General features: G+C 44.6%; 2 protein-coding genes across 4 annotated transcripts in view; one reads left to right on the top strand and one right to left on the bottom strand.

Annotated features, from left to right (window-relative positions):
• Positions 1–4,842, top strand: part of VPS54 (VPS54, GARP complex subunit) — a 46,626-nt gene extending 41,784 nt beyond the window's left edge. For all 3 annotated transcript variants that reach the window (XM_027898146.1, XM_027898144.1, XM_027898145.1), the window contains 3 exons: positions 1,338–1,445; positions 2,350–2,444; positions 4,387–4,842. In XM_027898146.1, the coding sequence (XP_027753947.1) occupies positions 1,338–1,445; positions 2,350–2,444; positions 4,387–4,489 (306 nt within the window). In that variant the 3' untranslated portion in view covers positions 4,490–4,842. The remainder of the gene's footprint in view (positions 1–1,337; positions 1,446–2,349; positions 2,445–4,386) is intronic.
• Positions 4,843–5,609: 767 nt separating this feature from the next.
• Positions 5,610–25,815, bottom strand: UGP2 (UDP-glucose pyrophosphorylase 2). Its single transcript, XM_027898147.1, has 10 exons — positions 25,668–25,815; positions 20,020–20,147; positions 19,405–19,512; positions 12,251–12,436; positions 10,673–10,806; positions 9,730–10,027; positions 8,471–8,668; positions 8,146–8,388; positions 7,600–7,704; positions 5,610–6,689 (listed from the first exon to the last, which is right to left on the bottom strand). Exons 1-10 carry the CDS (start codon positions 25,684–25,686, stop codon positions 6,582–6,584), a joined length of 1,527 nt encoding a protein of 508 aa, XP_027753948.1. The 5' UTR covers positions 25,687–25,815; the 3' UTR covers positions 5,610–6,581.
• Between the last annotated feature and the right edge of the window lie 1,599 nt (positions 25,816–27,414).

Here is a 27,414-nt window from a genome sequence, read left to right as displayed (position 1 = left end):
AAAGAATGGAAAAGGCTCATTCATTTCCATGAATAAGTGTTCGTGGAGAAAAGCCAGTGCGAGTTCTGAGTTCTCTTGGTGCTTGGTGTCTTGTGATTGTTTGGACAGAAGAGCAGTGAATTCTTGTCTGATCCCTCATGCTGTTGACCTCAGCTGGAGATAAAAATGGCCAGCACCTTGGAGGGCTGAAGCTTGGGTTACTTCCTGGGGCTTTTGCTTTTCCCTGTGCCCATGAAGAGTTTGATCTGGCTGTAGTCATGTAAGAGCCTGCCAGTTCCCTCAGGCCTTACAACATGCTGGGAAGTTGGAAATAATTTCTTGCTTAACTTCCTTGTCTCAAGGCACGATCCTGCCTGCTGGGTGGTTGTCCCTTGGAGCAGTAAGCACTATTTTTCTACTACTTCTCCTGTCAAAATTAGGTCAGTGGTTTGGCTTTCCCATAAAGACTTTCTTTGTCCTGTCATGCTCAGATAAGCTTTGTTCTCTTTCACAATTCAGGCCAGCAACCATCTCCTCCAACCTGTTTGTAAATGATGTAGTTGTAATGATCTGGTTTTTCCCTGAATCGTGCAAGGCTCCATGGAGAAGTGTCACCCTTCCAAAGATACCTGCCAATGTGTCACCTGGGCCTTTGCTGGCACAGCCTCTCCAACTGGAACTGCAGAGCTTGTTTCACTGTTCTTGGGAGAGGATTCCTGTGTTTCTCAAATCCTGTTCAGATCTTCCCTATCCAGAGTGGGGACATAAGAATTTTGTTCCCTTTGTAGCAAATCTCTTGTCATCTGGTGTTTTCTAGTGTCTTGTTTCTTGGATTTCAGGCACTGGGAGAAGGGATGTTTTTTACTTTGCTTTCCAAGGTATTTCTGCAATGCTTTTGTGGGGTTTTTGTTTGGTGGTGTGGTTGGGGTTTTTTTATGGCCAGTGATGAGTTTTCAGGAGTTTCCATTTTTGATGGTTTCCTTTCCTTGACTTTTCACGAATTTGGACGTATGTGATCCCAGAGAAGTAGTTTTCTCTCATGAATTACTCGAGGGGCGTATTTCTCAGAGGTAGAAGTGCTTGTCTGTCACTGATTCATCCCAGTGTGAAGGAGAGGGCCAGCTCGAGTCACAGGGCCTGCACTGGGGTGGCTGGCACAGAGATTATTCTCTTTGCATCTCTAATTCCTGGCTGGCTCAGTTCATGCCCAATGACCGTTTTAATTTGTGATGTGCTAAATGAACTTTGATTCCTGATGTCGTTAACACAGCAGAGCTTCAGGTGGCTGTTGGCAACTCTGCTATATAAACTATTTTAAAGTGGTAGGAAGGAGTAACTGGTTGTGTGTTTATTTCCAGTACGAAGTGAAAGCTCCTGTTCCTTCAGCATGCTTCAGGAATATCTGCAAGCAAATGGCAAAGATGCATGAAGCTATATATGATCTCCTTCCTGAGGAGCAAACTCAGGTGAATGTTATTTTTGAGCCTCATCTAACACCTCGTTTGCAAATGTACATGAACTCAGTAACAAGAGGGACTTTATGTGTGGAGAGGGGAATTCTTTTTTGAGTGTTTGTGAAACCCACACGTTAAAGGGCTTGGCAGCAGTCATGCAGACAGCTTGGGCTGAGCTGAGGGAAGTGTTTGGATGTGTAGGGAGATGAGACACACAAAAAGAACAGATTTCAGTATTTTGAGCTGCCTTTTAGTGTCTAGAGAGAACAGCCTTCAATTCAGGAATTAGTGCTGAAATTCTACACAAATTGCAACACTTTGGGGCTCAGAGGTTATGTGTTTTCAGAGCCCTTTTTCATGCTCAAAATCAGTGGCTTCCAAAGGTCCCTAAATGTATTATGCACCCAGATTGTACCAGATGTCCTTTTCCAGTATTTTGCTACAGTTTTTGCTACTGCAGAGCTGCAAAGGACAGAAAGGACTAATCCAGTCGTTGGATACACCAGGCTGTCATTTCTTTTTCACATTAGATTAAATGGTCCCTTTAAACTGTTTTTCATATTTTTTTCTTGGAAAAACCACTTTAAGTGGTTCTAGTAAAGGAAAGAGATTTTTTACTTTCTAGCCTTCATACCAGTTGTTAGATTCTTCAAACAGATAAGAAAAGTTGACCTCCTAAGAACGTGCCACACAAAATTAGGAAGGGAGGGTTTGTTCTGTCCTGTGTTACAAATTGTATGTTGGCCAGAAAGATGAGGAGGCCGAAGGATTGACAGAAGGAAAAAAAATCACGTGAGTTGCAAAAACAAAGCTGAAAGTTTTAGTGGCTGAAGGTGCTGGCAGTGTCTTTCCTCTCTGGAGGCAGTGATGCAAGCCCAGGGACAGATCCTTACTCTGGTGCTGTGGTTTCTTGTAGATGTTGTTTTTACGAATCAACGCAAGCTACAAGCTCCACCTGAAGAGGCAGCTGGCCCACCTCAACGTGGTCAATGATGGAGGACCTCTAAATGGGTATGTCGGGGCACTCTTCTTTTTTCCGCTGCTCAAATAATCAGGCATTATCTCCTGCAGAAAGAGAAAGTTGTGACTGCAGAATGCAGCCACGCTCCATGTTAGTATGTCAGGTGTGGAGCTTTCTTAGAGTAAAGGACATGACTTGTGCTGTTCCATAGTAAGTAGGAACGCAATCCACCTGCTAACAGGTTGGGAAGTGGACATTAGTCAGATTGGAAAACTGCTGTAGGTTCCTCTGATCATGGATTGCTTTTTCCCCCATTGTGTGACAGCAGCAGCCAGAGTTTAATTCACATGAATTACGTGATTCCTGAAGCAGTTTAGAAATGTGGATGGTGACTCATGGCACTGGCAAAGTAAAAATAGGAAAAAGCAGCATTTCATCTGTGCAGTGGCCAGCTGCTCTACAGAAATGGGTTTCACAGCAGAACTAGGTTTGAAACAATTATGCTCACAGAGCTCTTCCCCTTCCCTGCTCCAGCCCAAGCAGGTCAGTGGTACCTCTCCTGAGAGAGGGTGCCTGGTTGTGCCTGATGTCCCCACCTCCCAGGAAAGCCTACAGCCTCTTGCAGGCTGAATTCTCTTGTCAGTTGGATTGTCCCCTGAAATGGTGGGGTTTATAATAACTCTTAATGACCTCAGGGGGGTTATGTGGTGTTTGCAGCGTAGTAAGGGTGAAATTCATCAGCCTACCCATGTGCAAGAAGAGATTGTCTTAGGCTGAAGAAGTCAGAGAAGGAAGTTAATGTTTCAGAGGTCACTGGAGTGAAAGTTTTGTTCGTGTCCATTTTATTATGGTTTGTCCTGCTTGTGTGTATTCTTCCTTATACTCTGTGAAAGGGTTTATCTGTAATGGTTCTTTGTACTTGGTGTGTATTCACAAGGTGACATCCTGTTGCCTTTGGTACTTAATAAAGGTATTTGTGGGGTGAGGCCACTGTAGCCCCACTGAAGTGAGAGCACCTGGGGTGCGTTTGGGGTGTTTCACACTCGAATTTCCAGTCCCAAACACTGTGCTGTGCCATCTTCCTCCTGTGCTGTCAGTTTTGTGTGATAACTTGTGGCTGGGTGGATTAAATGAATCCCTTTTTGTCAGGAAGGTTGGGGCAAGTGTTTTGGTGACATACTGGGCTGTATTTCCCAGCAGGCAGAAGGTCTCAGCTGGCCCAGCTCTGTTTCTGTGATGGCAGCAGTCCCTTACTTCAGACACAGCTCTCTGGGAGCACATCGCTGGGGCTGTTTGAGAACGTCAAACACTGGATGTCACTCGCTGCTGTTCCAGCAGTCTTCACTGACTGAGTTTTTAACATGGTCTTCTGATCCTCATCCTGTTTTAAACTGTTGTTTCTGTAGTAATAGTAAAAATCCAGTTCTGTGACTCCTGCTTTTTAATATGAAAATACAACTTCTGTTCCTACACCTTGCTAGCTGGAAGCATCATGACCCCTGACATGTTTCAACAGTGTCTGAGGGATTTTAATTCTGTATAAACTGTTATAAACAATGTAGCTGTTACTTTTTACATTAACCTTAGAATCATTACCCTCTAAAATACAGAAGTTAATGTTGCAATAATTAATATTCTTAGTTTCAGTGGAATTGGGAGTTTAAATCTAGATAAGCCTGGGATTACAGCAAGAGAATAGAAGTTTTAAATGCCTAATTCCTGCTGAGTTTTCTGAACTCATGGTTTGATCTCCCTTCCCTAGAACTAGTTTTATGCCCAGCAGTAATCCTGTTATGGATGATCACTGCTGTAAAATAAACCACAGCCATAGCATTGAGTTTTGAACTGATACTTAAAATATCTAATCCAGGCATAGGATTTGAACGTGTATTGTAGTAATTGTGTGCCAAAGTCCTAAACAAACCCCGGTCTGAGCACTCCAGGTGGATGGGACGGGGTCTGATTCTAATCTTGTCGTGTGTTTCACTGCAGGCTGGTTACTTCAGATGTAGCTTTTTACACTGGAAACCTTCAAGCTCTGAAAGGCCTTAACAACTTAGACCTAAACATGGCTGAAATCTGGGAGAAGAGGTGATAATCCACTGGGAGCAGTCATTGGCTCTGACAACAGACTGACTTTCTTCTAAGCAGCGTGATGTGACGACGGTGAGGTGAATACTTAAGCCCAGATTCCAAGAAAGGGCACGATTGATAGTCGGGGGAGCTAGACTCAGAGGGAGCTGCAGGGAGTGATCCTTCCAGTGTCCTTCAGCAAGAAACAAGTGATCAGCTGTCTGTGCAATGTTTTTTCATTCTCTCTGGAAACAGACTCAGGTTTCTTTGGACCAAATCCAAAAGAACACATAGCTGTAACACAGCTGTAGTTGTCTAGAATGCTCTGTATATCTTTATATTAAAAAGATGCTTTGCATTTCTTCTAGTGCAATGAAATTCACATGGTGTCCCACCTTATTTAATGATGGTACAATATAAAAATCTTGCAGTTGGAACTCTGTAGAAAATGTTTTTCTCTATGAAACTATGCTGTTCTAAAATTTATTTTTTTACAGAACTTTATATAAATAAATGTCTTTTGATTGCTCGCATATAGGATTGAGCTTTGTTAGGGAGCAGTCCTTTTTGAGGGGATTTCCAACCTGCCATCTGAAGGCAAGATTTGCTAACAAACAAAAGTTCCCCAAAGCCACTACCTGTGGGAGAGAGGAGTGACCTGCTCGTTGTTAGCAGTGACAGGGGTTTCTGGGGGAATTGTAAGGTAGCAGAAAGGCTGGTGTGGGGATGGTCACCCTCAGCTACCCAGCCCTTGGACTGGCTTGGCCCCAGGCACGGGGAAGCATTTGGGGCACAAGAAACAGGGCAGGAAGAAGAAAATTCTAAAGTTTTTAGGCTGCTTATAAAAGGTTGCACCACTAAGGAAGGCGCAACCGAACTAAACTTATTTGAGAGTTTTTACTACTACCTTCAACAGACTGGAGGCTGCCAGTACTAAGTACAAGTGCCTGTGTATCTCACCTCACCCCTCTTTACCTGACCCCAGTCTGAGTGCCTAACCCTGTGATGATCACGGATGATGGAATGATCTGCTGCAGTGTGTGTGTGTGTGTGTGCCTGTGGTTCCCTCAGCCAGGCATGCTCACCTGTCAGCGTAACAGATGTCATTAATTGTCAGTCAAAATAAAGCTCTAAAATCACAGTTGTTTTTAAAGACCAACTTCTTTAATGATACATACCAGTGTTATACTAAGCTTATAAAATAAAGTTGTCTGCATGTAAATACAAGAGAAACATTAAGAAATCAATAGTGATCAGGACAGGGATTTCGATTCCTGTACAAATTTAGAAATGACTCGAGAAGATAAATTAACATACATGGCTGTGACAATATGAACATAGGTGTAGTCAACGTGATCCATTTATTGAAAAAAGAGGGCAGATCAAGGATTAAGATATTAACAGGAGATCCAGTCTTAAATGGGATGTGAAAAAGCAAACACCACACGTGGATACTGAGGCATTTTTCTCAAGTATTGGATTCTTTGGGTAAGTTTGGAACACGGATGATTCCCACTCTCACAATACGGAAATGGAGGTATTGACAGCCTTACCCCAGTACCTTGACATACAACTGGGATAGGACATCCCACTTGTAGTTTGGGGGGGTTGAAGAGGGCTAGAGGTTGTGAGCACATGAAATACAGGGTTTTAAGAGCCTGTTTAGCAGTAGTGAAACTTTTGGTTTTCAACTGTGCCTTCCTAAAACGTCACAGGAGTTGCCAACCATGTTGTCCCACCCGTATTGCTTCACAGCTTTATTTCTGCAGTTACAAGCAATTCAAAACTACTGAATGTTCGAGGCAAGCCTCTTAACTTCTTATCAAAGAAGATCTGTCCATCTTCCCGCAAGACAAACAGTATTGCACTTCAAGGTTATATTAACTGAGTTACAGAATCTCTTTAAGGACTGAAGCATTACTTACGCACATCCATGGCGCTATGTGGCTGCTTAGAGATAAGCAAGAGAAATTAATTTTAAATTAATACTGCAGGGTACTGTGAAGATGACAAAGCATAGGCCCTCTGTGTACTTAGATTTCTAATGCTTAAAAGGTTCTTCCGTGACGAGGCTGGTTTAGCAGCCTCAGACCTGACCGTGCCCTCTCGTGGACTCAGTGGTCCAGGATCCGCAGGTTGCCAGACACGATTTTGTTCTCTAGTAGAGCTCCAGCTGGGATGTCAATCCTGTCCCCATGGTTTGCAATGATGATAACTGTTCCCTGGGTGTACAGAAAAGAAAAGAAAACAAAGTGTTTAGAATCATGTTACCTGTTGATTTGGAAGGAGGGAGGAGATTGTCTGGAGGACCATTTAGGTGTCACAGGTGACACAGCCAGCTGGATGCACTTAGTTGTATTGTTTCTGCATAGGCTTTTTGGTGTTTTGTTGTTTGGTTTTTTTTTTCCCTAGAACAAAGGTTTTAAACAAGCATTATTGGAAACACTGTAATTACCAGCTGGCTAGATACTATCAGCCTACAAGCAGAACTGTAACTTCTTTGAAGATACATACTTGCTGTAGGGCTCTTGTCATGTCTGCTTGCTTTGGGGTGAAAAAACGTTACCCCCATCAGTCCGTGTGTCCCAGCCCAGCCCTCCCTGCTCCAGCTGCACAGCAAATCTGGGCACAGAGGGACAAACATGAGCCCCAGAGCTGAGCCACTGCCAGTGCTGGGGGGGCAGCCCCACCCTGCACCCATCTGTGTCAGCTGCTGAACTGCCCCAGAGCAGTGCAGGTTCTGCTGGGATTGGCGTAATAAATCAAGAACTCCAAACTGATGGAAAGGGGACTGAAAAGGGGTGGTAAGGCCTGCCTGGGAGGTGAGGTGGGACATGCCTTGTCGAGCCACAGGACAGAGAGGGCAGCAGTGTTTGAACAGAAACCTGAGGTGTGCGGTGCTTTCAAGGCTCACAGATAACCCTCATCTCTCCCTGGGCCTGTACAGAGCAGCAGCTCGGGCAGTTTAACACCCTGCACTCCTTCACAGGGGTCACTGTCCGGCCTTGGCCTCCAATCCTTGGGCCGTTACCCAATTCCCAGGAGTGCTCCTGTGGAGTGTGTACAAGCACTGACAGGCAGTAGCAGAGATCAGTCATGTTTAGTGCAGGAGCATCCTAACGACACACTCACCTTTAATGAAACATTCTTCCCAAATGTAACATCACCTGAAACCGTGAGATGATCCAGCTCTAGCATATCTGGAATACTTTCAAACCTCCGTAGGTAATCTTGAACCTTTTGAAGGGAGGAAAGAATAGAGACAGTTTTAAATCCATCTGTGGATTAAAGACAAGCCTCTTGAATCCTCCTTTTAGGAACCTTCCTATAATCTACATCTGAATCAATACAGGAGTTGCTAATTTGCAATTTCTTTCAGAAACTGTGAGGAACAGTAGGGGCAGCTTCCCACCTGCACTGGGCAAGCTCTGGAGAACACACACAGCCCAGCTCACCTTCCAATTTCCTCAGCTGAGGGGGCACAGGAGCACCCAACAGCAGTATGAGGTTACACATACATGTTATACTTTGTATTCTAACAGTTCTTTACACAGAGCAAAAGGCAACGCCCAGATGGGCAGAGGGAGATAAAGTAAACCTCACTTCTAACTTATTTATTGCTATGAACTGTGTTTTTATCCAAAGAGATAAACACCAAGTATAATTATAGGAGTTTACCTTTGTGAAAGAACTTCCCAGTTTGACAAGAGGCACTGTTGGGAATTCACGCTTCTCGCTCATCGTTAGAGACCCAGCGTTAAGGCTGTACAAGTTTGACATCACAAGCAAGAGATCTGATGTGGTCTTAACAGGCAGGAAACGACTACGAGGTACGTTTATCCCCAGAGAGTTCTCAAAACTCTTGATAGCAGCACCAACTGCAGTCTCCAGCTGGATAACATTCAAGCCTCCATCCAGAGTCTGGAAGAGAAAATTCATGTTGGATACCCAGAAACAAACAGTTCCTTTGAGTCTTTCCTCCAAACCCTCCCTGGCTGATTACCTTTGGGTTAACAATGATCTCCATGTCAATGGCGTTCTTCTCCTGCAGCCTTTTAATTGCAGACAGAGCAATCCACAAATTGTTGGTATTGAATATTTTGAATTTTGACACAGACTTGAATTCATCCACGTGTGCTTTTGGGACCTGAGCTATCTCCACAAGCCTCAGTTTATTTTCATATTGCGTGAGCGTGCCACCCTGTGAGGGGCAAATGAGAAGTTTTAAGTCCTGTTCATGAGAAGCCAGAAAAATCCTCCCCTCAGCCCAAACAGAGGCACTGGTTTGTTGGCATTTAGAGCTGAGCCTCCAAAGCGAGGTTCAACTGAACACATTTCTTGTTTTTAGTAACCAGCTAGCAGGTTACTAATTATAGAGTGTGTTTAAAGTACAGTCAGAACTGTCCAGCGATCATATTTCAGCACTCCAAGACAGTTAATTCCTTTAATGAAGGTTGTTGGGAATCTTTTGCAAGTGCTGCTGTTCTCAAGAACCACCTCTAGCAGTGCTTCGCTATATGACAGAGCAAGAGCTAAATTAAATCTAAGTACTTCAGTAACCTGAACTGTATTCTTACAGGGCATTTCTGTTCTTTTATAGTCAGAGCTTTCTTAAGAGGTAATAAACACAGGAAAAAAAAAAATCACATATCATCCACATTTAAAAGAAGAGAGGCAAAGCACAGTTACAGGGCAAATTACTGCAGGCTACAAGTATTTGATACGTCATAAACCTCTGACACGTGGCACACCTGGACTTTGTACAAAGTCGGGGGTTTCGGGCAGGAGCAGATGTGCAGCTGCACCCAGAGCCGTGCGATGCATACCTGGGCAGCTCAGTAAGCAGCTGAGGCAGCTTTCAGTCAGTGGATGTAAGTGCTGCATCCCGGCCCTCAGTGCTCTGTTTTTACCACCCTCAGGCTTCTGCCCCTGTGTAAGTGACAGTTTGGAGAAGGTACAGAGGTTGTGACCTGCACCCTGCAGAAATCACTCGTGTGATTCAAGCCCAGGCTGCCCTTGCCCACGAAGGGGGCTGCTGCCCAGAACATGGATCAAATTTGTTCCATCAATTAGAATGTCATAAACTTGTTGATTTTGTGCAAGTCAAATTATAACAAAGCTGGTGTGTTAAATGGTGCCTAAAATAGCTACAAGGAGATTGGATGCATGTATGTCTGAATCCACTCGTTCAGAGGAGGTGAGAGGCTGGAGATCACCACCAACACACCCAGCACAGACAGACCCACACCCATCTCCCTTTACCTTCACATCTGCCCGGGTTTTGTTTGTGACTTCCATGACAAATTCACAGCGTTTTCCATTGGGTGGGTTCATAAGGTGGTTAAGAATGTAAAGGTCCACAGTGGCACCCAAATTATCTATATTGGACACAAATATATATTCCTTCCCCTCTGCAATGAGGTTATCCAGCAGACCAGAGTTATAGAAACTGGCGTAGATGTCTCCATGGCCTGGAGGGTACCAGCACTCCGTGTTCTCTCCTGAGTAAGAGACATCCTTGGCTATTGGCAGCAGAGTTTCCTTGTTAATTCTAGGATACCTGTGAAGACAAGGGGTTTTGTTAAGTTCTCACCAATGTCAGACTGGCATAAAGGAAAAAATACAACAGTAAAGGTGCACCTCCCTGGGATTTTCCATACAGCTTTTTTAGGCGTGCCCTCCAGGTTGCTGTAAGTACTCTCAGTTGGCAGACCCATCCAAATTCTGAGCTGAGAAGCTCCAGAATGCAATCTCTCTACTCAAGGATTTAAAGTCAGTTCTCAGACCACACTGTAAACCAACTTTCCTTCGACAGGCAGGTTCAGAGCATGCCAAGCACACCTCTGACCCAGCAGCCACTTTGATTTTTGTTCTGGATAAGGAACCATGGTCTGTCTCCCTCCAGAGCCTAGGGACACTAAAAGCAAATTCAGGAATCAAGTGGCCAGCATCTCATAAACCACTATTCCTATATTTCCTAGAAACTGGGTCCCACACAACCCCTCTCCCTGATTTAATACATTGCCCTTGAGTCTGCCCAACACCCTGATGTCTCAGTCTCAAAAAGAGACCCAAAACAGACTGAACGTGGGTACAGAAGACACTATTGCTGCCCCAGCACCTCAAACTAAAATCCACCCCTTTTGGAATTTGGACAAACAAGCTAGTTTTTCCTTTTACCCCAAGTGGAGAAGTTTTTTGATACCTGCTTTGATTAAAAGTATATATCTTCACACGGCTGTGACTGTATTTCTGCAGGATTTTCTTTGTGTCATCGTCAGTGTTGAAGGAATTCATGAGAACCAGAGGAACATCGGTGTTGTAGGATTTGTTTAAATGCTGAGATGGGAAATAAATGGTAAATTCAGCATGTATTATTAGCTTTAACTCCTGACACCTAAGATTTTGGGAGAAAGAAATTAGATAAAACAGACTGGAAATAACAAATGCATGAGAGAAAAGAGAGATGTACTTATGCTGACAGAAAGTATAATAAATTAGGTAAAGGAAAATAAACCCATGTTAGTAGTAAGGATAGGGTCCACATTAATTAATGTATCTTTAATTAATCTTTGTTTTTAAATCTGCATCAAAATTTGTAATTTGAAAAGCACAACACCACAAAATGATAATTTTAAGTTTTAGCTACTGTTGACTACAAAAGGCATGTTTGTCATCAAATTGTTACAATCTGTCAAGGTGACATTTCCAAACTGTCTCTGCGCTTTTGAGCCTTCTTGGGAGGCCATGAGATGGACAACAGTATCAAGAGTACATAATGAATGAAATGTCACCATGTTAATTATTGGGGAATCTATAGAATGGAGCTGAAATACACGGGAGCATTTCCATGTGCACAGCAAAAAACTGGAGATCATGACAGTGTTTCACCAAAACCAGAGTGTGCAGGGGAAAAAAACCAAGACGTTTCAGTGAGTTTTAAGCTTTGTGTACGAGCTTGCCCTCATCTGCAGGAGAGTGTTTGGGATCTTTATCCTTTGGTGGAGTTGGATACTTCCACAACAGCCCTTTGGATAAAGGGCTGCATCAGTTGGATGTAAATCTGAGTCTGCTGCAGAACCATCTGTCACACATGGGAGAGTCACTCCAAACAAACACCACGCTGAGGCAAAAACTGTTGGCACTCCAGAAACTATGGAACAGGCAACACCCAATTTCCTACTCTAACGACTATCTTCATTATCTGCTGGAAGGGGAATATTCAGCATTAAAAACATAAGCTGAAATGTCCTCTCCCAACACCAGCAGCTGTTATTTTCTTTTACTCCCCTTTCTTCAGAGGAAAATGCCAGCAATGACTTCCAGTGTGAGAGTTTAACTTCAACAAGGAACTTGGAGCTGCAGTGAAAAGCTTTGTTCTAATGCACTTTAAAAACCCCTCTTTTAAAAAAGATAAACTTGCAGCTGGAAGAGTCGGAAACAAGCCCAGGAGTTCAGTTATCCAGGCCAGACCAGCTCTGCAATGTGACTGCTTGTGTTTCTGGACACAATTCCCACTGTCCAGGCTGGTGTGAACAGGCTGGATCACACTTGTGCTAACCCGTGTGGAGGGGACGGAGTTCAGTGCTGATTGCTGTCCCTCTGGAGTCTACTCTTCCCAAACGAATTCTCTAATTCACCCCAGCACTATGATCAGACCTCGTTTCCCTCTCCTCTTCCTTTTGGCAAGCCTCCACTGTGATCCCTATTAGAAGGTCACGCAGGAGCAGCTCAGTGTGTTTTGCTTCCTCCAACGCAGAAGGAAAAGCTCATCAAACGTTACCTCAATCTGCTGAACCGTCAGATCCAGGAAGGTGTTCTCGTTTCGCACCCCGATAAGGCTTTTTGGGCCTTTACAGCCCATGCTGGTGCCCAGGCCACCATTGAGTTTCACAACCACCAGCTTGTTCAAGACAGAAGCAATGTTATCAGGCAGGCCTCTGGCCTTGATCTTCTCATAGGGCTGGATCTGGGAAAACAAAACCCCAAAAACAGCAGTCAGGTATTCGGAAGGAAATCGTTTTCTCCTATAACCTTTCAGAACTTAAAATCTGGTGATAAAACCCACACTTATTTATGAGGTCTAGGACACTAAAGAACATCTGCAAAGCGAGTCTATAATAACCTGATTTGTTATGGTACAAATAACTTGATTTGTTACTACAATAACTTCTTTCCTTGAGAGGTTCTCTAGACTTTGTGACACCAGTCACCATCAGCTTCACTCAGATAGGAAGATGCCTCTGTCTGCTCTTCCAGGTTCAGAGAACTGACTCAGTGGTAAGGAAGAAGTCAAATCCCTCTTCTTGTCCTGCAGAAGGTTTCCCTGGGTGCCATCTGACTCACTGTCCCAGTAAGATGACCCCCTCTCCCCCTTCAGTCAGGCCCAATTTAGGAACCCCCATGTGCATGCAGGACAGATAACTTTCCTTCCCTGAGCAGCTTATTTTTTTTTTATACTTTGCTCTAAGGTTGTCAAAGGCAACATTCTTGGCAAAAGGTTGGTTCTTTAACTCAGTCTAAACTAACTTTTATTCCAACTACTAGTCTGATCTAATAATTCATTTCTCCCAACAGCATGATACAAAGTGAATGAAAGCTCCTAGTTCTTATCCTGCTGTTTTCAGCATGTGTTCATCCAGCTCACAAAATTGAGAGAGTCTTCTACCTCACTGACAGGTTTAAAAACCTGGTCTGGGCTACATTTGGGGCTAGTGGTGGAGAGCAAAATCAGGCTTGTAATGACAGTGTGTCTCACATTAGGCACTGCTTGTTCCCTAATCCAAAGCACCTCAGTCAGAGAGACAACAGGAACAATGCCATGGTAAGAATCATGCCAAAACTGTTAGAGCAGAATCAATACAATTATCCTTTAGCCTGCCCTTCTAGAGATTTTCTTTTGAAGAAAAGCCTGGGTGTTTCAGGGCTGTGTGTGTTCTAGCTGCAAGAAAATTATTTTAACGCTGATAAGGGGTGTGTAAGATCCACAGCTGATTTCCAAGAACAAATACATGCAGAGTAGTTTTCGGAACTGTGTTTGCTTTGGGCAAGTTGGGCTGGGGTTCAAATGGAAATTCACACTGCACTGGAACAAGATCGTATTTCTTACTGGGATGTGTGGGTGTAGGGAGGAGAGTTTGTGCAATTCCAGCATTCCAGTGCGCCACAGGCAGCAGATTAGAGCAGATCCCTCACATTAGGGAAATTCTGCCTTATGGGATCTGAAAAGCTTATAGGATATATTTAAAGATAAGGTGACTCCACACAGAGTTCCCGTGGCTCAGACAGAAAGCGGTAACACAAACACTGCCATTTCACAGAGGACATACACAGGAACTTCCTTCCAAGGTTCCAAGAACTTTTCAGGAACAGAAGTGCACAAAAAGCAGAATCTTGCCGTGCTTTGTCGACAACAGGGATTGTGTTCAGGCTGAGCAGACACCTTGACAAACAGCTGTTCTTCTCATTAACAAAGAGATGATAAACACTGATTTTAATGTCTTAGAGGTACATCAGGAAGCTTAATGAACGATTCACTACCAGCAGGACCTACAGAGATTTACGCTCAGATTTACTGCTTCCCATCCACTCCAAGGTCAGTCATGCTCTGTATTAGACTGTAAATGGATTAGAAACATTTCAGCTTGAGCTTCAGCTGGGATGGGACGTGAGTCACATCCATGATGTTCAGACACCGTCTGAACATCCAGAAAAATTATCTCAACTTTCACGTCTCACTGTGTTCTTCTTGCATCACTCATAAAAAGCAGAAAGTCTGACGCTCAGTTCAGGGCTAGAACTGCCTCAAAAATCATTTGCTTTTGCTGAAATGCCAACTACCCTTTCGTGCCTTCCCCCCCATGCCTGATAGCAGCTTATGCAGAAAGCTCAGAGTAAAAATCCTGAAGAAGTTAACAGTTCCATCCAGGCCCTCTCATCCAGGACTCAGTTCACTGGATGTTTGTATCAGATACAACACAAAAGTTATGACTCAGCCCCACTAAATGTTTCAGTTTCTTCTGGCACAGGCATTGGAAACGACAATTTGGCAATGAAGCCCTGGATCTTGAAGGGTCTTTAATTCAGAGAATAACAAATGTCAAGAACTCAAGTTCCAGCAGGAATGTTGCAGCATCAGGACTGCTGGATGCCAGTGCTATCATGTAGCAGTTCCAGTCATGTGTAGGCACTAATATGCAGAACTACCTCATGATCTACAAGCATATACACAAGTGTAAGAAGTGTTCCACAGTAATTAAAAAAAAAAAAAAAATCAATCCTTGCTCTAAGGGTTTGGAACAGTGGGCTTGAGCAGGAAATGCTGATGGGGAAATTCTTCAGGAAAAAACAGGGGCAGGAATGACATGGCTTACAGATGCCTGGCTGCAGTGTTACTCACTTGAGACATGTCTCACAGCCGTGGTTTGGGAGTGTTCTGAGATGACATATGCAGCTTCCTTTGTTTTGCAGCCCATGTCACAAAAAGGGATTTCTCAGAACAGTTTGCGTGAGGCAGCATTGGGAGTCTGACAAACAGATTTCAGAATCATACTCCTACCGCAAGGAGGCTTTGCAAGACTTTGTCAGAGACAGACAAAATGAGCATCGGGGCTGTCACTGTGGGTAGACCGGAAAGGAATACACCCATATTAGTTAATATGTACTCACACTACCAGGAAACATTTACTCAGCACCAGGTTCTAGAAATACCACCCAGTGAAGAGGTCTCTGCCTCTCTGCACCTGCAGTGCTGCACCCAGGTCCTGGAGTCCTCAGCACAGGAAATACATGGACCTGTTGGAGCAGGTGCAGAGGAGAGCCACAAAGATCATCTGAGAGATAGGACACCTCTCCTGTGAAGACAGGATGAGAGAGCTGGGGTTGTTCAGCCTGGAGAAGAGAAGGCCTTGGGGAGACCCCATTGCAGCCTTCCAGTACCTAGAGGGGGCTTACAGAGGAAGAGTGACTTTTCACACAGGCTGATAGGGATAGGACAAGGGGGAATGGTTTCAAACTACAAGAGGAGAGATTTAAATTAGATCTCAGAAAGAAATTCTTTATTCTGGGCATGGTAAAGTAGAGGAACAGGTCATCTAGAGAAGCTGTGGCTACCCCACCCTGGAGGTGTTCAAGGACAGGTTGGTTGGGGCTTGGAGCAACCTGGTCTAGTGGAACTTGTCCCTGCCCATAGCAGGGGGTTGGAACAAGATGATCTTTGAGGTCCCTTCCAAAGCATTCTATGATTCTATGAACCCTTAAAACCCATTTCCAGAGTTGAAGATTAGAAAGGTGTTCTGCTTTTGAGTAAGGGCATACCATTCATTCTTTCCCTTCATGATACAGTTCACTGAGATGACAACCTGAGCTGCAGACAAGAATCCAACCACTGAGGAAGAAAAAAAATGGCTCTGACAGACAAGTTCCTTTCACACTCACATTGCTTTGGATGCTCTCTTTACATCCCAGATGAGGTTTTGCATTGCTGTTCTGCGGTTAACTTGGTCACTGCAGTTCTCTCTGAGGCCTCCCAGTAGGACTTTGCTATTGCTTCCAATTCAAACAAACAGATGGCTGCAATCTACATCGAGGGGATTAAGTTACACTTGCCATGTCCACATTCTTTACCTCCTCTCCCTGTTAACTGGCACTCCCAGTGTACTTTCTTCTCTGGAGACTGTAACAGTAAAGGGTCCTAACTATGCGAGCTATCACTGTAAGCCTTTGGGCATATGAAAGCAAAGCATCTGGAAGGAAAAAACAAGTCAGAGGTTTACCAATATAGTGTGAAATGGGTTCAGTCATCTGTTAACATCATCAGTATTAGTCGTTACAATGAAAACATGGAGGCCAGGGAGAAATCTCCCATTGCAGAGAAAAATGGAGGAATATTACAAAGGAAAAATTTCTGTTTAAATTAACTGACAGGAGCCTTTACTTGCCAGTACATGATCCAGGAAAAAGCAAAAAGCTACATTAAAGGAACAAATACCATAGGTAACACGCTAGTTGACCTACAGAAGTCTGATCAGAAGTTCTGCTCCTGCACAGCACAGTCCCTTGGCCTTGGGCAAAAGCCTGAAACACCTTTCCCACCTAAAACACACAGCCTATAAATCCAATAAAGTATTCATTAACCTTTTCAACCTGCTAAACAAACAAAAAAACCCCAGCAACTTCACACTTCAGCACATTTTTGGGTGCCTCTGTTTATAGATACACATGCATGTCTGTATGTATATAAACACACATGTAAATCTAAACAGATGCTTTTTGCTCTGCTAAGTATCAGCTGAGGATTAATCTTCCCAGAATTCTCATCAGCAAAGCAATTCTCCAAAACAATCACAGGCAAGTAAATTTCCACTGGGGAGAGCAAGTTGGTGCTTTCTAGGGCATGGTCCTTGTAAGTGTGAGATTCTCCAAGCACCCAAACACCCCACCACCTCATAGAACAAGGCCATACCTACAGGCAATTATAAATCACTTGCAAGATTACCAACAAACAAGTCTTGTTTACAACAACCTCTGGGCCATTCTAGCAAGACCAGGAGGAGAATGTATGTGAAATATTTATATATGTATATATATATATATATGTATGTATTTATATATGTATATATATATATATATATATATAAAAAATATAATGTATGTGAAATATATATATAAAATAAATATAAATATATATGTTCACAGATGGATACTTGTCCCCAAGAACTCAGTACTACAGCCCTTAAAAACCATCCCTCTTCATCTCTTCTAAAAGCTCATACTGTTCTTACCTGTACTGGCTAGACTAATAATTCTGATATTCTGGTCTTTAAGGAATCAACTTTTATCTAATAATTCCACAAGTCATACCCCTCAGCAAAGAATCGTTTGGGAGAAGGTCACTTGAAAAGGGTTTCACATAAGACACATTTCACTTTACACAGTATGTACCTGACATGACTAATGTATTAAAAAAGAAGGGGGTAGATACGAGCAGGGTTCAAGGAGGGTAGGGAGATGAAACTCTTATGGTCAGCAAAAAAGAGGAAAGAAAAAAATACTCAAGTAATTTAATTTTGTTCTTGGTTTTTGCAAGCACTTAAACCCAACTCCTGTCACATCAGAAAGTTTAAGTATCACCCTAAAGAGAGAAATATTTACTATGACTTGAAGAAGGCATGGAAGGAAGTTTGTTTGCAGACATTTTGCCCTAGCTTTCCTCTGTAGCATTTATCAAATATGATTACTTAATTAAGAGTTCATGCTAGGAAGCAAAATTGCATTTAAGATCATGAATGCATCTCATCTGACCAGCAGTGACCCGATCTTGCAGAATTCTTATCTCGTAAAAGTTGTTACACAGCACAGGGACACATCTGAGAATGAGCAGTGCAGGCCACAAGGAGGAAGACAGATACTCTTTCTAATCCTGCCCTTTTCCATTTCCCCGTGATCTTAAGTTAGACCTTTGTCTTAGTTCTTTTTTAACACCTTGCCATGCCTGGGAATATCCCCTCAGCCTATTTCAGTGCCTTTCCATAACCCTCCTACTTGACATTTGCTCCCAGTGTCCTACTCAGTCATTTTCAGTCCTTTACAGAACTTGTAAGTTTTTCCACGGAAGGTGTGCAAAACTTGGAAAACTGACAACATCTCTTCCTCTCCACAAAGCAGCCCATTCACTCGCATCAGATTTCTGTAATTTAATCCCAGGCTTTATCTTGACACAGGGAACAGTTTATTCCTTTCATTGTCGAAACTACCTCTTTACATATTTTAGAGACCTATCGCCCCCCTACACTGAAAGAAATCCCCTTTTCTTCAGCCTTCCTTCTAAGTCGTCTTATCTAGAACTCTAATTTCTCACCTTGGCCTCTTCATTGAGGGTGGACTTTTCTCCCCAAAGCAACACTTCATTCAGTGTTACAGTACAGAAAAGAAAGACATCACATGTTTCTGAAGTTAAAAGAAAACACTCAACCTTGGAAAAACCCTAGACTTGCTCTAAAACAGAATCATTCTTCAACGCTTTATAGAGCAGCACTGCATCTGTTCTGGAAGTAACCAGACAGCCTGCCTTTCAGTTGGAAACAGAGCCTCGATTGAATCACACAGAGAGCCTCAGAGAAACCACAAACCTGTGAGGACACAGAAGTCCCGCAATATGCCAAGATCACTACGCTGGGAAAAGCAAGAATCTGTGGCACAACTACACCATTAGAGTCAAAGGGACAGCCTGGGACCACAGATGAATCAATAAAATGAGGTTAGGTTTAATAGGAAGTATTTATTTCAGTACTAAACAGTGCTGAGAAAATATATAGTGCTTTTTCAGCAGCAGCTCAAGTTACAGGTTATAAGTTACAACAACATAGACGGCATTAGAAAATTATGCTCCAAAACCCCCCACAGTCAACTCCTTGTTTCAGATCTCTTTCTTTACTGAGCTGCTGTAGGTTAGAGAAGTTGCTAAATGAGCTCTATTACCCAGCCCACTCACCATATGTCCCTTCCAAATTACTTAGCATAATGGATCTCTGGAAACAGTCTCATCTGAGACGTGCAACCTTCTTTTAGGGGCAGGACAGAAACAGGAACAACAAGGGTCGAACCTGCTTCCCCCTCTGACACAAATTCCAGTTTACTTCAGAAAAGGTACCGAATGGTAAGGTGGCATCTGTCCCATTTTGTTCCCCTGCTCAAAGAACAGCTAACAAAATAACACCAAAGAACTTGACACATATGGTAAGCAGGACCTGATGTTCAGGAACACATACAACATATGTCAACAAATAATTATTTCTCAGTTCGAACCCAAAGCATTGTCCTACATGGTTTTATAGAACCATGGCAGATAGATCCCTTGAAGGGTGGATGCACTATTTGCCTTAAGTAGCAATTATCAGTTTTATGTTCCTTACAGACTGTCACTTCATTGCAACTTACAGAATCTTCTGGAGGTCTCTGAATCTTCCCCCAGTCCACAGATGGTCCCTTTTCTTGTAGGAATCTATGAAATAACTTCTTAAATCCTTCCAGGTCCTTTTTAGCGTGCTACAAAAAAAGAAATGCATTACTAAATGCTGATATTTAATGCAAAGCTATTCAATCACAGAAGCATTTCTACACATTTATGTACAATCTACTCACAAGAGTAATTTCATTAGCACTGAAGTAGACATGCTAATATTTATGTAAAATCCTAGAAGGTACCAAAAGCTCATTTTCACTACAACTCAAGGTACAAACCCAACTTGAATACCCTACACAACAAGTATTTTGTCAAAATTCATACATATGGATAATTATATAATTATATAAATAATTGTTATAACTATAACAATTTGACCCAATCTTTAAGATAACAGCTTTACCCTCCCTTTCTGTAATCCATTGAAGATTACATAGAACCTTTAATAACTAAAGATGATTAAACACTTAATAACTCCATCACCCAGTTTATAGGGAACTGAAAGTCTCCTACTGACATTGTATCCAGGCTACACAGGGTCAGAGCACTCCATTTCTCATGCTGAGTGGCCCCCACGTCATGCTCCTCACCTCTATCTCATTTGAGTGTGCGGTCGCAAGTATCTTGTCAAGTTCTACTTTCATTGAATACTCCAGCTCTTGTCGAATGACTTCCTGAAACTGTGAAGAGCCAGCTTGAGACATTGCTTTGCTGAAATCTTGAATAAGAATAAAAATATGGGTTAAAAAAACAAAACAAACCTGGTTTATTTAAATTACAAATAGCCTTCAATTTTATTTTAAAAACCACGATAAACTCATATAATCTAGTTTTGTTTTATCACTTGCACTACTCCAGGAATCTAAAGGTTTTGTTCTTAGTTACTTGTGGAACAGACCTTAAATTTGGCCCGAAGAATAACAACCCTTCTTTCAAAACTCAAAAGAACCCCAAAAGACCGATGACCATCTCTTCTTGGTGTCCAAAAATCCCCAGCAGTGCATTTTTTTTTGCTAAAGAATTCACATCCTACTGCATCAACACACTTTAGCAAGTAAAAGTGTGAAAAAGAAGAATTTTCTTAGTGGAAAGCTATGTAGAACATTGTGATTGAGGGTATCCTTCTGTTCACCTAAGCAAATAAAGCATATGCTTTCATTATTTATACAGCGCATTTTCACACGATCTTCTGTTTGTTCCAGTAAATATTCCCTCACTTTATCGTGTGAGTACTTTCACACTACACCATGCACTTCAGTTACTAAGCAACCTAGAAAATTGGGCTGTCTATCACTTCAGCATTTGTTTTACTTTTGAAAGTGATAAGCTCCATGAACATGGAAAAGAGTAAATACACAAATGTTCTATAAAGTCCACCCCGCAGGAAGAACCGGGAGAGAACATGACTCTATTTTCCAACTGAAAGCATTTGAGGCGAGTGTGTTCTCAAAAGACATTCTGAGTATGTTCTCTAAAGACCTCAGTTAATTTAATTTCTGCCAAATCCCTTGAGTAATGACTTCCCTGTAACACAGAGAGTGATGTATTGCCAAATATAGCTGGATTTTAGAAACACCCTGAATACTAGTGCAGAAAGGGACAGAAGGGAACTCTGCAAATGAACAGAGTGATACTGACAGAAAATATTGTTAGAAGAGGAACCTGCATTTAAAGTCTATTTACTGAGAACACACATTAAAAGGCTCTTCTATTGAGAACGCCTAAGAATGGCAGAGACGGTTCATTTTAATATAATTTTGATTTTATTTTATTTTTTTTTAAGCAAAGTATTCCACAGCCTCAGCCTCAGTGACAGTATGTAATCCTTGCTTTGAAGCCCACAGAAGCCATTTTCCTGACTGCACTGTTTTGCAGGTAGGGGAGAGAGGGGGAAAAAAAAAAAAAAGACAGACAAGTGCTGCAGTGCACATACTGTGTGTGGTGCAACACGGGAAAACGCCAGCTCAAGATGAACAGTGCAGTGAACAATAGGTTCTTTTTTTAATCAAATGCTTCATTTAGTAGTAAAAGCAGGTAAGAGTTGAGAGCCTTTCAGGCATATCTTTCCAGGTCAAATACATAAAAGCACGGACGGCTCTTCATCAGGAAGCACTTTTTCCTATAGAAAAACAAGGAGGTCTGTACCAGTTTGATACTTTCATACCAAACTGCTACAAGTACTGCCTTTTCATTCACACATTCTGGGTTGATGCAAAGCGAAACAACTGCTAGGAGATGCTTTCACACGTTTGAAATCCTCCCTGCAACATATTACAGTACACCACTTCTGGTACAGCAACACAGTGGCCATTTCTTACAGTTCAAACATCTGAACCTGCCAGTGTGATGTAACACACCTCACAGGGAACTCTGCACATCCCAAGTGTTCAGAGACTTTCAGTTGCGCTGTTAAACACACTGGGGCTGAAGGAGGCAGAGCCAGCCAGTGACTTCCCCAGGCTGCCATGTAAGTAGGAAAAGTCTGTTTGCTCTTATTAGCCAAAAGACCTGCATCTAACAGATAAAGCCGTTTAGAAACTAAGTAGCATACCAAACAAATCAAAACAAAAAGGCGCCATAAAAGTGAGTGCGTGATAATGTCCTCGCTTAGGGTTGTTTTTTTTTCCCCTAATACTATAAGTTCTCACAAATGCTAAGCACATTTGATCACCAACACTCTCGCAGAGGAGCAAAGCAAACCTGTTGCTTTTTCCAAGACCAAGCGTCAGGCACTCAGAGCGGTAGCAGATGGGACAGCTCTTACCTAAACTCAGCCTGCCAAAGCTGCCAGCGCTGGGGGTTGCAGCCTTCACTGGCAACAGAGGACATTTAGTTGACACGGACCATTTAACAACTACTGCAACCCCTCGGTCTCATCCAGATTCAGTGTGTCGGGGCACGGTTGTTTGGGGAGTGCGCTGTTACTGCTGTTAGTCCAATTATTATTATTTTGGGGATAGAGAGAGGAAGGACGTGGCTGGAGTCCATAAAAACACGTGCTTGCCTGGTGCAGGAAAAGTATCTATTCTGCGTATTGTAAGAGTTTGAATACTGTAACTAAGCAGCCAAAAAGAAACAGCAACCCAAAGCTTTTCTGCTTTTAACACGCTGCTTGGAAGGCAGAGGTTTTGAGCACTTCTCTTTAAGAGACGTCCACCAGGATGTGGGCTGGATGGGGATCTCTAAAGGGTCCCTAAAGTACCCTCTAAAGGCTCCCCAAAACAAGACCACAGCACCAGCATTGGTACACATGCTCCAAACAAACTCAGTAGTTTTACCCTGTTGTTACCCTGCCCCTCAGAGTTTTTGGGAAGAAGTTGGTATTCATGCATCGCAGCCTACCGCCAGCAGAGAGACAACTGCAGTCCTTTAACATGAGCTACAGATGAATTTAACAGCCTGGGTGAAGACTGATTTCCCTTTTCACCCTAGTAGCAACAAGGAAGTGGAAAGGCCAGTGCAACTGCATATCTTAAAGCAGTTCTTCCCTACAGGCGACTAAAATTTCCTAAGGCCATAATGAAAAGTAGTTATTGTGACTCTAAAAAGCAGATGGGAGGCAGGGGTGCTGGATAATTGCAGGAAGAGATTTCCCAGGATATACGCGGCCATAAAATCCCAAATTATGTTGAAAAAGAAATGCCTCTTCCAAACTATTTCGCAACCAACGCGTCAGATTTCAGCCTAAGCCCACTTTTACAAAACCAAAACTCTTGAACACTCATCAGAAGTAAGAAACGGGTGGGACAGGGTGGTGGAAGACTCTTGGGGGACCTGCCCACACAGGAAATGAGCACAGACCAGAGGGGCATGACTAAATGGCTGAGACTTTGGAAAACACTGGGCTTTGCAAAAATGACCACCCAGGACATCTAATTTTAATGTCTTTGGAAAAAGTGCTTCCCCCCAAGTAGCAGAAACAGGACAGTTCTTTAATCAAGTTCCTGATGGTGTTCGACGCGTGGAGAATTTCACTGCAGCCCTCCTGCCCCCACTGTTATTTCTAGCATGCCTTTGTGCTCTGCTCTGACTGCTAACCTGGCCCCTGCCCTCACAGCACAAGCCTCAGCACATGGCAGAGTTACCAGTAGGTTTATGATGCATAATATTATTAATAACTGACATATGAAAAAAACAGAACATGATATATCAGATCAAGCCAATAAAAAGGAGGGTTTTGTACACTATCAGATACAAAATAAGGGGCAGATGTCCTCAGGAAAACTGCACAAGGACAGAACAGCAGTGACCCCTTAAGGGTGTGTACGTTTCCTTTCTGCCATCCCTCATCTTATTCTATATTAAAAGCAGAGAATACATTAAGATTGATTAATTTTGTTCATTAATCCACTCAGAAGAGAAGTTCACTGCTTTGGTATTCAGTATACAAGAACCCAGCACAGGAGGGAGTCATGGGACAAATCAAGCAAGAAGTTCTCTCTCTCATGAAAAAAAAGGGGAATCTCTTGGGCTGAGGGTTATAAACTGTGATTACTTTTGCAATCCAAGTAAGTATCCAGAAAGACCTACAGCAGAAAATTATCTGTGTCTCTGTGGAGCCAGACTACAGCATAAAGATCAAGAAAGGGTGGACAGTGAGTTACAACACGCAGCTAAACTTTAAATGCTCTATCCTTGAACTCTGTGCTGAGGGTACAGAGTAAATGCCTTAACTTCCAGCAGCGCTGCCTAAAGTTCACGGCAACCTTTACCTCTGGCAAGGATAAAACTCTCTTTAAATACCCACACTATAATGTGCAATGCTAACGAATACTACTTTGATTTTCAGAACTGAACATACCCACTCAGTCTTTACAAACGCTTTTATTTTCCTACTACTAAAGGCAAACTTTGCCAAGACACATTGGACTGAAGCATACATGAAGCGAAAGCTATCTGCCCTGACACTCCTTGACAGATGAGCGCATTAGCCTGAGCTAACTCAGGAATTTGCAACCCAGGAAGCTGTTCTTGCCAGCTGCACACACCAAGAGTTTAGGTGTTACAGTCAGACACAGCTGGATTTCTCAGTCTAGCAGCTGATCCTCATGCTAAAAATACCACTTGGCATTGGCAACATGTTTTAGTACTATTGGCCTGACAAGGGAGTACCTAAATACTGGATACTTTTTTTTTTTTTTTAAGCTTTTAGGGTTCAAATCTTTGGTAATATTTAAAAAGCAAATTATGATCTTTACACAGGTTTCTACAGCTTTCAGTTTCATAAATAACATCACTTGTCTGCAAGATGGCTACCTCCACCAGTAGCCTGAGATAAGGCAATTCCATGGAAAAAGAACAATTAGGAATGTACTTTCGTAACGTATTTCACAAGGGCTCATCTTGGTTAACTTTCAGAGTGGTCGGTTGAGCAACATGCCGAAACACTTTCCTCCTTCAGTTCTCTGACTTTTGCCCAGGTATCACAGGACATTTGCAGACAGGTGATGCATTTACACAGCCAGCACTGTACAGTCCTGGACATCCACCCTGTGAGGGGACAGTGATTTCCCAAAGCCTGCAAAGGCCCTCAGTTGCCTGCAGTATCCAAGTTTGTAAAGCAAAAGACCTCCTCGTGTTCCTTCTGCAGGCAGCACTGTATTTGTTGATCGGCCTGCACAGGTTTATATTAAGGAACCCCACAGGCACGGATTTCATTACAAAAAGCACCATTAGGATAGCGGAAAGGAGAGGGAAGGGGGGGGGAAACTGCAACAGCAATGCACCAAAGTAATTTTTCTTCCCGAAATGACCTCTTGCGGGCTCGGTTCCCTGTTTCTCAGAGAATCCAAAACTCAGACCACGTACACACATGCGGAGAGTAAAGGAGAGCGTCGGAGCCCTGCCGGGATCAGAAAACGCCAAAATGCACTCAAGCCGTCAAAAAAATAAAATTTATATATATATTTAAAAAAAAAAAAAAAAAAAGAAGCGAAGACGTTGGACCTCGGCATTCTTCCTTCCGCAACTTTAGCAGAGCGTTGAGCGAGGGGTTGTGCTGGCGGCGACCCCTTGCACAGCCCCGCCGCTCCCGCCCGGTTCCCCCCGGGATCGCGGAGCGGGCAGAGCCGAGCCGGGCCGGCGGGGGCCCCGCCGGGATCACGGACGGGGCTGCGGGGAACATCCCGCACATCGCACCTCGGCTGCTGCTGCACCCACCGCTGCCCCCGAGAGCGAACGAGCGGGGCCAGAGCACACAGCTGCGGGGAGCCGAGAAAAACAAATCGCGTCAGCTTACCTTTCACGAGCGCCGACATTTTCGCTCTTTAATCAATAAACACTCGGCCAAACACGGAGTGCCCCGCACCGGGGGGGTTCCGCCCCGCGGCTGCCGCCCCTGCGGAGGCTGCGGCGGGAGCGGCGGCGACCCCGGCCTCGCTGGGAACTCCCGCCCGCCCGCCGCGCTGCCCCTCCGTCCAGCGCTCCCTCCCGGGCCGGCGGGCGGGCGGCGAACCCCGAGCAATTTAAATTTCATCAATGGAAGAGGCGGACCCGCCGCGCCCCGGGTTTCACCACCCCCGACCCTCCCCTCCCTTCTCCTCCCCTCCCCTCCCCGCCGGGCCGCCCGCCCGCCTCCCCCGGGGGGCTCCCGGCGCGGCTCCTCCCCGCTCCCGGGGGGGAGCAGCGATGGGACGGGACAGGCCGGGCCTGGCCGGCGCGGCCGCCCCGCGCTCCGCCCGCCCCGCGCGGCGGCCGGGCCAGGGCGGGGGCGGTCCCGGCGGGCGCTGCGGCGGGGCCGGGCCGGGCCGGGCCCCCCGGGGCTGTCCCGGCGGTGGCGGCGGCGGCCCCGCCGAACCCACCTCGTCCTGCGGCACCGCGGGCGGGGGGCGGGGCCCGCCCTCCCCCTCCCCCTCCCCCTCCCCCCGCGGCGGGGGCGGGGCCCGCGCCAGTCCCGGCGGGCCCCTCGCGCCGGAAGTGGGCGGGGCTCGCCCTCAGTGAGGGACCCCGGCGGCGGCCGGGGCTCCCGCGGATGAGGGAGGTTTGGTGAAGGGCTCCGGCGTGCCGGTGCTGTGAGGGGCAGCTGGGCTCGTTTAGCCTGGAGAAGAGGGGGCTGACGGGTGATCTTATCGCTCTCCACGGCTCCCTGACAGGAGGTTGCAGCCCGGGGAGGGGGATCAGCCTCTTCTCCCAGGCAACCAGCGACAGGACGAGAGGACACAGCCTCAGGGGAGGTTTAGGTTGGACATCGGGAAGAATTTCTTCACAGGAAGACATCAGACATTGGAATGGGCTGCCCAGGGAGATGGTGGAGTCACTGTCCCTAGAGATGTTTGAGGAAAGTCTGGACGTGGCTCTCGGTGGCAGGGTCTGACGGACCGGTATCCGGTTATGGGTGGGAATCGATGATCTCAGAGATCTTTTCCAACCTGATAGATTCTGACTCTGTGTGGTTTTGTAATATTTCTGACTTACTGAGTGTATCGTGACTTGAAGCATCTCGACCCGTGGCTTTCCACCCCGGGTGCCTGGGCCACGTTCAGTGCTGGGGAGATGCCACACTGGTGCAGCGCCCTTGGCAAGCACAGAGGTGCCAAAGGCCAAGTGTCACTCCTGAACTAGGCTGTGATTTCCCTCTTTGTCAAATGTTTTTCCCGTTTTTACCTGCAGACATTTCCCAGAGGTGCTTGGGCTTCCCTCTGCTCGGTGGTGACACCCAGTTATGGCAGAAACCCCCGTGCCCCCCTCCTGCTGTAAATAACACCCCGCACCCTGCAGGTAAATGGCACCACCCTGGTTTTTCACCTTCACAGACAGTGCCCCTTCACCATGAGGAGAGGGGTATGGGAAATGGCAGGGTGCTGCTGAAATCCAGGTTCAAGAGGTGAATGTGTGAGAGGCACAGGCAGCCCTGCCTTCATCCCTCCTGGCCAAAGCTCCCCGTACAATCTCTGGGAAAAAACAGGCAACTCCCAGGATGAGGCAGTCTGTTTTATGGTGAGACAACTCTGCGAGTTTTACATCCCAGTCCACTTGACCTGGGAGCA

This window comes from Empidonax traillii, unplaced genomic scaffold (genome assembly GCF_003031625.1).
Source record: "Empidonax traillii isolate 1590-97213 ecotype Southwest subspecies unplaced genomic scaffold, ASM303162v1 scaffold580:size560489, whole genome shotgun sequence".
NCBI lineage: Eukaryota > Metazoa > Chordata > Aves > Passeriformes > Tyrannidae > Empidonax > Empidonax traillii.
Note: the sequence above shows the minus strand (reverse complement) of the source record. Positions and strands in the feature narration are given on the sequence as shown.